General features: G+C 43.8%; 1 protein-coding gene across 1 annotated transcript in view; it reads left to right on the top strand.

Annotated features, from left to right (window-relative positions):
- The window catches only part of LOC144822045 (uncharacterized), a 121,808-nt gene that overhangs the window by 73,368 nt on the left and 33,686 nt on the right, over window positions 1-14,754 (top strand). The window contains exon 6 of the mRNA XM_078679113.1: window positions 9,042-9,140. Coding sequence (XP_078535239.1) covers window positions 9,042-9,140 — 99 coding nt within the window. The remainder of the gene's footprint in view (window positions 1-9,041; window positions 9,141-14,754) is intronic.

The raw sequence follows: 14,754 nt of genomic DNA, 5'->3' as shown, positions 1-14,754 counted from the left end.
ACAGGGGTCCCTCCCTAAGGATACTCCCCTGTCCGTTGTCCAGTTTAGCACCAGAGCAAGAGCCAACGGCTCCCTGAACTTGTTTGAACTGGAGTATGCACGGAGGGCACCAAATGTGCCCTGTAAGCAGACTATGAGGCGCTGGCAAGCCCTCCCACCCTGCCCCAATACACTAAACCCTGTCTGGGAGGTGTTCACACCTCCCTGTGACATGAAACCTATTGTTCTGCCTTCCTCTGCTTGAGCTTGGCTCAGCAGCAGGAGGGTAGAATCGTGTCTCTGGTCGGCAGTAGCCATAGTTTTCTGTCTGGTTCTAGAAGACTGGTACCAGGAGCACTGAGGACCTAACGGAGGGCCTTTACAGTGCTTCGAATCATACCTCTCTCACCGTTTACGGTGTGGGGGTATGAGTCCAACATGTTTGATACCAAACACGACAGCGTTCGTTACAGCCAGTTTCGAGCTTGCTGTAGGGGTGAACTATGGGTTTTAAGTGCAGGGACCTTGTATATAGGGAAACCTATATCTTTCATAAGTGGTGCCAGCACCAGCGTACACAGGCTGCAATGGCAGGCCTGTAGTGATAGTTTGAATGGTCTCCCTTAGGTGACATAATACATGCTTCGGCCTATGGGGGACCTCTGGGGTACCTAGGCCTTGGGTTCCTTAGTACCATATACTAGGACTTATAAGGGTACCCCAGTATCCAATCTGGGATGTACCTATGTACTTACCATAACAATTTAGGTGAGAAAGCAGATAGACTGGGGTCCTGATCAGCAGGATCCCAGGCAGACTAGTCAGAAGCAGCATTACATCAAGCAAAAAGTGGGGGTGACCATAAAAGCAGATCCTACTTTCCTACATCCATCATCAAGGAAATCGCCAAACCCGGCAGCCTGCCAGCATGGCTTAAACAAAACAACTTTCATGACCCCCTTCGGCAACCAGGAACGTAAAATCACCAAAATACTGACATGTAAAACGGACCACATTACTTATGTGTTGGAGTGTTCCTTTGATTACGATATATAGGCAGCACTAAGCTACAAGCCCACAAACAAATACTCCAACACATGAGGGCAATCGCCTACCAAGACGCCATATATCCCGTGGCACTTCATTTTAAAGACAACTCCAACTCAAATGTAGAATACCTCTCATATTACCTCATTGGCGCTGTGCCACCAAGTAGGAGAGGGGGTAACAGGGAGAACACTCTACGCAAATTGGAAACACGCTACATTTTAGAGTTAGAGTCCAAACCCCCAGGTGGTCTCAATACAACAGAAGATCTTTATACTTGCCTCCAAAAACAATGACATCGAATGAAATTAATATTTTAAAATCAGTATTAATTACAATAACATTAATGACTTTGCGGCCTGTAGTGGTATCGATAAATTGAATAGATTGTGTAAGTATTGAGTAAAGACTGGAGGAATAAGTTACCCACACACTCGAGATCATGAAAATGATTGATTTGATAAATTGCAATGCAAATGTCCAAACAAATGAATGATGAAGACAACTATGTATTTATACATTTATTGTGAACTGAACCAATGATCATACAGCTGCGAAAACCCATTCAGAGGGAAAAAACTGTTTTCATATCAAGAACAAACCAATTTTAGCGCTTTATATATTGCTGGAGTTGACAAAGCACATTCACTTTATAATATATTTTTAGCACTTGCACTTTAAGCGGTACTAATGTTTACATAGAAAAATAACTATGCTATAGGAGCATTTAAAATCAATCCCATAGAATCATTGTTGTGATTGATACCACAAACCGCAAAGAAGGGACAAAAAACATAGTTATATATGGCTATACATAGTTTATGGAATTCATTTTATTTGCACGACATCCATATCCCGAATCCCCACACGATATATACTTGTATAGATATAGTATTGGCAATGTGAAGTTTTAAACAGTGTATTTAAATAACAATAGGTGATCAACTATCATTTGTGTTATAAATTGCGAAAATATGATTTGTAAACGATAAAATAATGAGAAAAAAAAACCATGAATCAAAAAACAAAAGATGCAAAAAGACAAATGTTAACTGTTTTTTCTATGTATACGACTGTGTTTTTTGCACTTTGCACAAGGCACTTTAAAATGGTCGAATTGATGCTGTGGCGTTTGTAAAGTGATCAAGGCCCACGAGGGTGTACAGAAATAGACAGATTACCTGCACTGATTCTGTGGTCTGTGCCTGTGTGTGAGAGAAATGAGAAAAAGCAACGGAGTATTCTGATATATCAACATAAATAAACATGCCGCAGACATAGCCGACGCATCTTAAACCAGGAAATAGACGTAACTATCCTAACAGAAACATGGCTTTCGGAATTATCCTCCCCATGTCTTGATCTTTTAGTCCCCACGAACCACAGCATTGTCAGACTTGACAGGCTAAACATAATGGATGGAGGGATCGCCTGTATACATAGGGCTGACATTATGAAATTACATTCAGACCCCCTCGAGTCATGTGAATACCTCGGTCTGTTTCTAAGATCTATAGATAACCAACTTTGCAAACTTCACACATTTTACCACCCGCCAGGCAAAAATATCATGTTCATACGCCAGCTGATAGAAATCATCACAGCAAACTCTTCTCCTCAATCCAATGATATTTTCACAGAACGCGCAGCGGACACCGCGAAAGTAAGCAGACATTTCTGACACTTGTTGCACTCGCTTCAAATTTGCTTTTTGCACATTACCTGTTTTTAACTCCACTGATTTTAGATGGGTTTTTAAAAACTGCCGTACTCCCCTTACAGCAGCAAACTGCCAGACCGGGTCCAGGGCCCAGACCCCCTGCAGGTCTGGAGCACCAGAAGAGAATGAAATATTCAGGGGAGGATTTATGTAGACTGGATAAGCCTTTCTGACCAAAATGCAAAAACAATGTGAATGTTGACAGGAAGCCATTAAAATGTGCACATTGTAATTATAACCTAACGAGCAGGTATCACTCCAAGAAACAGGCTAGGAAGTTGCTATTAAACTGGCTAAACATAAATATGAGATTTATGATATTCTATAAGGAAAACATCCAGATACGTTATGTTCGAGGCATATGAGCTGCAGATTACACACTGGGCATAGATCGCCACCTAGTGTTGGGTCCGGATGTTTTTAGTTTGTTGTTGTCCTGAAAAGTTCTTTAGAAGTCACGAGATAGGTGACTCCTCCTTTGGACCACATTGCGCATGGGCATCGGCTCCATCCTCAGATTGTTTTTTTCCGCCATCGGGCTCAGATGTGTTTCCTTCACTCCGGTTTGGAACCGAATTTCCTTCGGCGCCCAATCCTCACCCAGTTTGACGGTATTGTTTCGATCGCGCTCCACATGGACGTGATTCTTCACCACTTCGAAGTCTTCGATTCCGGTTGTCAACGAAGGACTTCGGGCCTTCCTAGGCCTTACTCTCTGGCTCATGGAAAGGACACCAATCAAGAAGTGTCCTCGATGTGGGTCGAAGTTTCCCCACACAGACCTACATGAGGTGTGCAACCTTTGCCTCTCACAGGACACGAGGCCAAAGACTGTTCCGCTTGTGCCTCTTTCCGCTCCAAGAAGACGATTTGGGACCGACTAGCTCGAAGAACTATGGCTCGCTCGTCAGCTTCGACATCCAGATACTTTATTTCTAACAGAGACCTGGCTAAATGACAGCTCTGATCCTGATATTTTAGACGCACTCCCGGAGGGTTAAGAGATACAAAGGTAAGATAGGGAACAAAGAGGAGGGGGATTTGCTATAATTCATTAATCCTCCTTGAAGTGAAGTGTATTGGAAGCAAACATAGAACACTGTGAAGACCTCCTCTTTAGAATCTCAGCGGCTGATGATATGACCATAGCAGGCTTCCTAAAATACCGTCCACCAGGCCCAGCTGCCCAATTTATAACAAGCTTAGGAGAAAGGACGGTCCAACCAGCCTTACGCTATAAACATTTCTTTATATTTGGCGATTTGAACTTTCACTTCAATAACAAAGAGAACAAGGAAGCCCGATCCCTATGTATGGATCTTATGGCAATGAACCTTATTCAACAGGTGAAAACAGCAAGACGTCAAAAGGGCCATATTCTTGATCCCATATTTACTAACTAAAAGGAAATAGAAGTGGAAACACCATGGCCTATCCCTAGGACAGACCACTACCTAATCCCTTTTTCAATACCCATGCTCAGTTCAAGGGTAGAGGGACCAGGGCCGATAGCCACATACAGGAAATGGGCCGGCTTTAATCACAGTTCCTTTTCACAGGCACTGGCAAAAAATAAACCAATATTAGGTACGGATATAAATATTGCCAACACCCAGTTCGAGAAATGGGTAACAGATGCGATAGCACCATGGAGTACTAAGAATCCCAAGAGACAGAAGGCATCAGCACCATGGTATAATGAAACTCTTGCTAGAACAAAGAAAGAGTGTAAGAAGCTGGAGCGGGCTTGGCGCAATTTGTTTTGTAACCAGGCCAAGCACTGTTATAAAAAAGAACTAAAAAAAAATCATACATTAATTAAGAAAACAAGTAGTTTTACACGGAAAAAATAGAAAGAGCGAGGAGTTCCTCCAAAGAAATGTTTTGTATATTAAAGTAGCTCAAATCCTATGAAAATCAAAAAGATGAAGAAACGCCCTCAGTAGAAAAATGCAATAAAAATGCCGAATCCTTTGCAGAGAAGGTGGCAAAAATATATAATGTCTTCCCAGCAGAAGCATGCCAGGGGAAGAATTTAGGGGCACGTGCATCAATATTGCATTTTGCGATTCCTTAATTGCGAAAAATAAGGAATCGCAATTAAGGAATTGCAAACTGCAATGCATCAAGGAATCGCTATAAAAATAGCGATTTTTTTAAAATTCCTTAATTGCGATTCTCTAATTGAGAATCGCAATTAAGGAATACCTCCCCATCCATTCCTATGGGCCTAGAGGCCCATAGGAATGAATGGAAAGACATTCTTAATTTGCAATTCACCAATAGAAATTCGCAAATTAAGAATGCAATTTCAAGGGTGCAGGGGTGTCCAAAGGACACCCTGTTGCACCCCTGAAATCTGCTTAGAAATACATTTTGCACACTCACATGCCCCAAGGGCATGTGTGTGTGTAAAATGGAACTTTGAAAAATGCACTTTAGTGCATTTTTCAAAGTTTTCGCAAATTACCATGAAGGTCAACTTCATGGTAATTTGCTCCCCTTATTTGCGAATTCGCACATTTTTAAATTTTGATGCATTGCATTTAAGGAATCTCAATTTGAGATTCCTTACATGCAATCGCAATTGAAGAAATCGCAATTTTGCGATTTCTTAAATTGCGAAAATTACAAAAATGTTAATGCATCCCAAAAAATGGAATTGCATTCGCAAACGGACGAATTTTGCGATTCGCACCATTTGCGAATGCATTTTCCATTGATGCATGTGCCCCTTAGAACCTAGGAAGGAGAAGAAATTCGCAGGAGGAATGCTCAATGAATTTAAAATGTTAGAACTAGATGAACTAAAAACTATCGCCAAAGGAATTAAATCTGGCTTCCCACGAGATCCAGCCCGTCCGGAACAACTATTGATGGGAGCAGATCTTATCATGCTATACATCTCTGAGCTAATTACAGCCTCCTTCCAGAAGGGAGAAGTTCCTACTAGCTGGAAACAAGCGATAGTTTGTCAGTTGAAAAAAAAAATCAATAGACCAAGCAGTCTACTGAATCAGCTCTGCTCCTGGCTACGGACACAATGAGTCGCTTTGTGGATGAGGCAGACAGCTGCAATGATCCTGTTAGACCAAAGTACAGCTTTCGATACCGTCTCCCATGGGCTGCTTTTGCACAGACTAGAGGAATGTGGTGTAGAAGGTATTACATTACGTTGGAGGGCATCCTTCCTCTCGTCATGTAGTTTTCAAGTCTTACAGCAATCACAATTATCTAAGAGTATCTTATTGCCCCAGGGATCAATATTGAGTCCCACGCTATTTAATCTATATGTGGCACCACTGGCAGAGCTAGTGGAAAAACATCATGTTACCATCGTATCGTATGCTGATGACACTCAGCTGATTGTGACATTATCGGGAAACAACAAACAGACAGCGCTCAATTTTACTAGTTTTTTAGAAGGGGTAGCGAAATGGCTGTCCAATCTCTGCCTGAAGTTAAACAGGAATAAAACGGAGGTAATGATAATGGGCAAAGCACCGAATATATAGTCCGCTGCATGGTGGCCGGAAACATTGGGCCAAGTTACTACTCCCAAAACGGAAGTAAAAAATTTGGGAGTCTGGTTCGACCCTAAATTGTCTTTTGATGCCCAAATACGGAAAGTAGTGGGTAAATGTTTTGGCACTTTAAAAATTCTGAGAAAAATTCTGGACCTACTACCACCCAATGCAAGGAAAACCATAGTGCATGCCCTGGTGACTTCCCAATTGGACTATGGGACCGTACTGTATCTGAGAGCACCAAAAAAGGGGCTAGCCAAATTACAGGTGGTGCAAAATGCGGCAGCCCGGTTGGTACTGAGTCTCCCCAGAAGAGCTTCTACAAAGAAAGCCCTGGAAGACTTACACTGGTTGCCAGTGGAGAAAAGAGTCCTATTCAAGTCAATGTGTTACTGCCATAAAATTCTTACAATAAAAGGTGCAAAACCTGCACCCGTTAATAACACAATCATTTTTTCATGCTGCCGGTAGAAGGAGGCGCGGTGCCTCTACTTGGATCGGGGACCATACATCTACATATGCAGTCTGCGCAGTTTCCTTGAGGGTGCCGGTTGCCTCCACTCTGCGTGTGGACATCCATTCCACCCGAATACCTGTACTTGGGGAGAATAACATTTCTTTTTACCATCGCGAGACTCAGATTCCCACAGATGGTATATTGATTCTTCCTTCCCCATCTTTCATAAAAGATTATTGACTTATAAGTTGTTTATAAAGTAAGCGCTTAGAGACCCCTGGGTGATAATGCGCTATATAAATCGAAATAAATAAAATAAATTTACATGGCTTCCTGATGTTTAGAGCCATGCGAGAACTGATTGTTTTATAGTGTATTATAAGAATTGATTCGTGTACAATTTATATCTTTATAAATGTATTATGGACACAGATATTTAACAGTCATGCGAGAACTGATTGTTTTATAATGTATTGCAACAATTGATTTGTGTACAATTTATATCTTTATAAATGTACTATGTAAACAAGGAATGGATGATACAAAAACAATCTATCCGATATAAACAAATGTGTATCACTGCACACTGTCATCGATACCCTTCCCATCTCCCAGCCCTGGTACGACACTGCAGTGGACATGCACAGGGTCATTGATACCCTTACTATCTCCCAGCTCTGGTACGACTCTGCAGTGGACGTGCACACGGTCGTTGATATTCTTACTGTATTCCAGCTCTGGTGCGACTCTGCAGTGGACGTGCACACGTCGTTGATTCCCTTACTATCTCCCAGCTCTGGTACAGCTCTGCAGTGGACGTGCACAGGGTTGTTGATACGCTTAGTATCTCCCAGCCTTGGTACGACTCTGCAGTGGACGTGCACAGAGTCGTTGATACCTTTACTATCTCCCAGCCCTGGTACGACTCTGCAGGTGACGTGCACAAGGTCGTTGATACCCATACTATCGCCCAGCCCTGGTGCGACTCTGCAGTGGACGTGCACAGGGTCGTCGATAGCCTTACTAGCTCCCAGCTCTGGTACGACTCTGCAGTGGACGTGCACAGGGTCGTTGATAACCTATCTCCCAACTCTGGTACGGCTCTGCAGTGGGTGTGCACAGGGTCGTTGATACCCTTACTATCTTCCAGCCCTGGTACGACTCAGCAGTGGACGTGCACAGGGTCGTTGATACCCTTAACTCTTTCCGTGCTCATGACGAGCTCAGCTCCTCATGAGGCACGGTGCTCGTGTGCTCATGATGAGCTGAACTCGTCATGAGCCGTGGAACACTCGCACGCGGGGATAATTCCCCTGCTGTGCTGAACGTTCCTCGAAAACGGGTGTGGCCGTGACGAGCTGAGCTAGTCATGAGCACAGGAGCGCCATGCCTCATGACGAGCAGAGCTCGCCATGAGCATGGGGGCGCTGTGCGCGCCCCCTGTCCCCCAGCACAGCGGGGGAATTACCCCCTCTGCGAAGGGGTTAAATAAATAAATCCGTATTTGTAAAGCGCAAACTACTCACCCTTACGTGTCTCAAGGCGCTGGGGGCCGTTGTGGAAATGAAGTGAGCTATTGCCCAGAGTCACATGCTGCTGAGCTGAGCTGCCGCAGGAGCCGGGAATCGAACCATGAGCCCTGTGCTCCGAAGTCAGCTGCCCTGGTCGCTGCACCACACCTCTCCTCTGCAGTGGACGTGCACATGGTCATTGATACCCTTTCAATCTCCAAGCCCTGTTATAACTCTGCAGTAGACATGTGCAGGGCTAGTGGTTGTATCGCTCAGTGCATCCCGCTGGTGAGTAGAACATAATTCATAATTCTCTGTGTACCTTCTACGCTTGCTGAGGCCCTTTGGAAGGCATGTACGTGGCTATTGATTCGGGCTCTCTACACTTTCCACCCTTGGTAAGAATGTTTACTAGACATGTAATGTGCTATCGATTGAGTCTCTTAGTGCAACCCAGCCACTGATAACATCCTCCAGTCGAAATGTACAGGTCATTAACACTGCCTGTATCCCCCTCGATAATGTCCTTTAATAAACTTGCACACTGTAATGCATCTGACATTAGGGCTTTTGATAGATCTGGGACTGGGGACTCTGCAGCCCCAGACTCACTCCACTCTATTGCATAGGCAGTCCACACTGTTTAATGACAAGTATGTATACGTGTTCTATAGCACTTAGGAGTGTTTGTGCATATTTCAGGTACAGCACTTAAAACTGTATGTGTATATTTCATGTTCAGCACTTAAGAATGTTTATATATATTTCCGGTACAGCACATAAAACTGTGTATATTTCAGGACATGACATTATTTCCTTCGCCATAAAAGATGAGGAAGAGATTCAATTAATTGACCGCCCGGACTGTCGGAGGACGGAAAGTGCTGAGAGGCCCTCAGGTGAGTAAATAGAGTCTTTAAGTGCTGCATGCTTACAAGTTCACTATTCAGACCCCTGGTGGAAGCAAGCTGGGGTCCTTAATTTTTCTGTTATGTATGATGACATTTCTTATAGAGTGAATATATAATGTTTCCTGTTGCATCGAATCAAGACCCCTCTGCATTTCTGGGTTTGAGTTGACAGACCTCCCTGCCTGGAGGGTGATTTTAAGGAAATGAGCTCGCCAGACTTAGCCACCCCGAGCAACAGGAGCTTAAGGGACTCACAATTAGCTACTTGAACACTTGCTCAATGGTGAAACACCAGCTTGAAATATTTCAGCTATTAGATTCTGAGAAATCGGATATTTTCCTCCTTACTGAAACGTGGCTTACTGAAGAGTCTGTCCCTGCTATTCTAGCCGCAGTCCCTGATAGCTATTATATCCTTCAGGCAAACAGGACCTCAGGTAAAGCCGGGGTGGGGGGTGGGGGGTCGGTTGCAGCCATTATCCATCAAGAACTTCAGTTCACCTCACTGGGGATTACAGGCCTACCCTCACTTGACAGCCTAGTTTTAAAATTTGAATCTCCTCAGTCCTCTTTTATTAGCGCCTTATTTTATAGACCCCCTTATCACATGCCTACATTCCCCCAGCTACTAGGCGAAATGATCTCCCATCTAGTTATTAACCATACTAGAATTCTCATAATCAGAGATTTTAATTATTGGCCCAACAATGCACGGGAGAGTGCCATCTCTATTGAAATGGCAGGTTTTTCTCTGGAATGAATTGTACCCAGCATGTGAATGTAGCTACCCATATAAAAGGACACATTTTAGACCAAGTTTGGACATCTAACTTGAAAATCTCTGTTATTGATCTCTCCTTGTACTTGGTTGAACCATCATTTTATTACATTTATTATCTACTGTGTTCTCTGTACCAAAACCCCCACAAACTGAAAATCATTTGGCTAGAAACTGGAGGCGTGCAAATATTGCCGAATTTTGCTCATTGTTAACTGCCACGTCCCGACAGCTCACCGACCGACACAATCAGGCACAAAGTATTAAGACATGGTTTGAATCTGCCAGTGATAGTGTTACTCCTATCAGGAAAACCAAGTTCATGAGCCCCATGACGCCCAACGTTGGTTCTCTGACGTTTTAAAATCAAAGAAACTTGCTTTAAGGCAAGCAGAACGTAGTTGGAGACGCCACTATTCTTCAGATAAAAAGGTTATATTCTTAACTCATCTTAAAGAATATAAAAACCCTATTCTACAAACTAAGGCGGATTACTTCTCCATGAAAATCTTAAATTCGGCAAATAAGCCCCAGGATATTTTCTCTATAGTAGACGAGCTTGCTAAACCAGATAGTCTTGGCGAACCCTGTCCCTTCGCAATCCTTATGTGACTCTCTCAACTCCTACTTTATTGACAACATTGCCCCTATTAAGGCAAGCATCCCTACTTGTACTTCTTCTACGTTTTCTCCGCTCATACACAAAACCCCACTTCTACTTGATCAAATTCCTCTGATCTCAAGGGAGGTATTCTTTGATTTGCTTAAAAATGCTGGTTCCGGTTCCGCTACTGATAGCTGTCCCCCTCACATTCTACGGGAAGCCTTTCTCACTTGCCCAGACCCCCTCTTTCACTCCTGAACAATTCTCTTAGCTGGGTATAGTCCCTAATATATTCAAAAGTGTGGAAATTGTTCCGATCCTAAAGAAACCTAGCTCAGACCCTCTAGTCCTTAGAAACTATCGTTCCATCTCCTTGCTGCTCTACTTAGGCAAAATCTTAGAAGCTCATGTAGCAAACTGCCTCAGTTCCTTCGTTGTGCACTCACTTTCTTGACTCTCATCAGGCAGGTTTTAGACCTCAACGGAGTCCGTTATTCTTACAGTTATGGACAAGCTTAGAAGGGGGGCTGACAAAGGTATCACCCAGGTCCTGTACTCCTTGATCTGTCAACAGAATTTGACACGGTCGATCATGATCTCCTGATGGACTGTGTCTGCAATGTCGGGATCCAGGGTCTGGCGTTGAAGTGTCTTGTTTCTTTTCTCAGCAATCGATTTCAAGTGGTTCGCCTTGCCAACTTCTCCTCCAATAAAATGAAATTGACCTGTGGGGTACCTCAGGGCTCCTCCCTTTACTCCCTTTACCCCCTTCTTTTCAACCTATACCTCCTACCCTTGATTTGCTCTTTGAGAGAAAGAAAGGTTGGAACCATTAACTGCGCTGACGACCTTCAGTTAGTATTTGCTATTAATTCATCTGCAGCTGCTGTGTCTAACTTTCAACCAACTCTGCATTTCATCTGCGAATGGCTGAATAGCAATCAACTAAAGTTGAATGCTGATACAACCGAGCTGATCCTTACGGGTGGGTCAGTCAACCCGTGGAACTCCAACTTTTGACCTCCATTGCTGGGAAATCCCCCATCCACAGCAGCCTGTACCAAGAGCTAGGGTATTGTGATCAGTATTGATCGGTGTATGAAAGCCCAGACTGGCTCAGTGGTCTCCTCCTGCTTCTTTCAATCGCAAAGAATTTGGAAGCTCAGTAGATTCTTGACCACTGAAGCCCTGACCTTGGTCATCCTCGCTTTGATTATCTCCTGTGTTCATTAAGCCAATTCACTGTATGTTGGTATCCCAGCATACCAATTACATGGCTTTAAGCTGGTGCAGAACCAGTCAGCCAGGCTCATTTTTCGTCATCCCAAATGGTCCCATGTGAGACCGCTGATGAAGGCTTCGTGTGGCTAAACGCTGCGCCTTCAAGCTGGGATGTACCATCTTTAAAGCCCTCTCTGGTAATGGTCCAGCATTCATCTCTTCTAGGATCCAGCACTATACTCCTTCTCTTGACCTACGCTCTTCCATTTGAATTTTCTGGCTATCCCACCATTCAAATGCAAGAAGTACGGGGGACCAAGATTTACGATTTTTGGCCCCACAATTTTGGAACTCGCTTCCTGTAGAGCTGAGGTCTGTAACTTCTTGTGTACAGTTTAGGAAACAGCTTAAGACCTGGTTGTTCTCCCAGGCGTCTGACTAGATATTTCTAGTTAATTCTCTCATTGTTGCAGCCTCCCCTTTGACTCCAGCACCATGAAACCGTTTGGTGTACCTACGCTTAACCACTACCTTTAACATAACATAACATTCTTTCCTAGAGTTCAGCAAGAAGAGGATGCAATCCTTGTGGCCTTCCAGTGAGTGGCGGCCTGCACTCTTATGAATCTGCCACCAGTCTTTATTTTATAAGACATGGGAACAATACGTTTGATATCAAAGTGTGTGCAGAGTAACAATACATTTTCCTGACCCAAAAAAAGTGCTGAATTGTAAAAGCTGTTTGGATGTGGCTTTTGAAATATTTGTTCCTTATAGGGAACCAATGCAGAGAACTAAGAGCATAGGCCAAGTATGGGGACACAAAATCATAAGTGCCCTAACTTGTTTAGCTGGGGAGTATATGCTATTTAAATGATGGGGTGAAGGTACTGGCTATGTACATGGTGGGTAGGTAACGCAGCAGCCAGGACGAGTTTCAAGAATGCAGCGGTGACTGTTTCAAACTCTGCTGCAGATCGAGCAAGACAAGTGTTCCAACCCCAATCTGTCTTCTGCTCCTAAAGCACTGAGAGTTGAGTTAATTTAGCACATTCTGCTTCAGACCTGTTGAATAATTTAACCTTTCCAAACTGCTCCTCCCCAGCACACAGATTCATTGTACTCTAACCCTCACACAGCCCTCAGCCAGTACTTTAATCAGTGCAGTGAAGCCGTCAGCAAGTCTTTGCAGTACCAGCTACTTCCCCAGCCTCTCTCCCCGCACTGTCTTCAGATTCTCAGCCATTGCCTATTGCACCCACCCCTGAAGGGCGTCCAGTTTGGTGCTTGCCTGCCTGAAAGTGTCCCTGAATATCGCAAGTAACCTCATATTGGTTGCATTTTGGGCAGAGGATATCAACCAACTCCGTTCTGGAGAGATTTTCAAAGACAAGTCCTTGTTGAGGCACGCATGAAGGATCTCGCGATGTGGTGCAGGGATTCCGATCTATGCTTGGAAACATAAAACATCAGTATGTAGGGACTGAGTCACCAAACCACCTCAGTATCAATGGGCCCGAGTCTGACTAGCTATAGTGCCTCCCTCGTCCTCCTAACCGTACCAGAGAAACAAGTGGATTGTCACCCTCAGAACACAAGACTCTGGACCCTTTAAGGACACACCCTTTCACTCGTCCACAGTAAGATAGCCAGGTGACACGAAGGAAGTTTAGAATGTTTATTTAAACTATTGTGCTCTAAAATGCAGAGACAAGTGCCACAATTGGAAAACAAAAGCATACTGAAAAATACTGTGAATATGGTTAAAAATCCATATATCATGAAACGCCGTCATTTTATAGGACAGAGTAACCTCCCTCCCTCCCGCCCCCCTTGCTAATGAAGTGAAATGATTATACATCAGAGATCTCTGGGATTACTGGCGGACCCCGTACCTTAGCGTTCACTAATGGACGCTCTACATCTCCGCAGACGCAGTGTTCTTGTCTCAGACTTCTCCTTCCTGTGTCTGTTTTCTGCTCATCTATTTGACAGGATGTGTGCACATAAACAACAGCTGCATTCTTGTGTTATTTGTAGGTGATAGTGCCTGGTCAGAAGGAATAACAAGGGGTATTGTTGTTTGACCCTGTCTGTGCTGTTCCGTGTGAAAGTACTATTTGGCAAAAAGGCTAGCATGTTTATCTACTAACGTGTGCAAAAGAAAGAGGCCTACAAAGTGCACAATTAGGCTAACATAGGGAAAACAACAATGGGCCTCGCAGGTAGAACACAACAGTAATTGGAGCAAAAATGTTTGCTGAAGTTCCTCTGAGTAGGAGGTGAACTGATGTGCCCAGTGTGATGGAGAAATTATGTTCTTCCGCTAGAAATGCAATGCTTATGTATTCGATTTTCAGTAAAGTCTGCAGTGTTTTCTGAGAAGGTGCAGTGTTTGGAAGGCTTTTCAGCATCAGTAGGAATTTAGAGAATATTTAAAGGACTCTTTTGTGTACTTTTCTAGGTAGAACTGCTTGCCTTCTTATACTTTGTAGACCAGTTGTTCTCTCTGTGGCATGTTTTTACCTTTCTCGCCAATTTCAGAGTGGACAATTTATTGTCAGTGTACTGTTTCTCATTAGTGAAAATAATAGATGGCACGAAACCTACTGTGGCAAAATCATCCAGGAGACTAGGGACAGGTACATTCTTGGTCTAACCCAAAATTCAATTTCCAGACCAAGATTTACTGTCCCCTGGAGGATGAAAGTCAGCCATACGACATTTATACTCATGACCTGCTTATCACTGAATCTGTAAGCGGCGAGGTGGAATGAATGTTTGGAGGTGGGAGGTGGGAGGCAGGGCTGAATAACAATGCCTTTGCACTTGGCAAAGCCTTCTCCAGGCCATTTGGGGCTCTACACAAGATGGTCTTGAAGCAAGTCCCGTCCTGCCTTGGACCAGCTATGGTGTCTAGAAAGAGGGAAAACTAACTAGTGCCGCCAAAGGAAACACTCTTTTGAGAAAATGGGGTAACCCAGTATCCCTCGGTACCT

This window comes from Lissotriton helveticus, chromosome 3_1, assembly GCF_964261635.1.
Source record: "Lissotriton helveticus chromosome 3_1, aLisHel1.1, whole genome shotgun sequence".
Taxonomy (NCBI): domain Eukaryota; kingdom Metazoa; phylum Chordata; class Amphibia; order Caudata; family Salamandridae; genus Lissotriton; species Lissotriton helveticus.
Note: the sequence above shows the minus strand (reverse complement) of the source record. Positions and strands in the feature narration are given on the sequence as shown.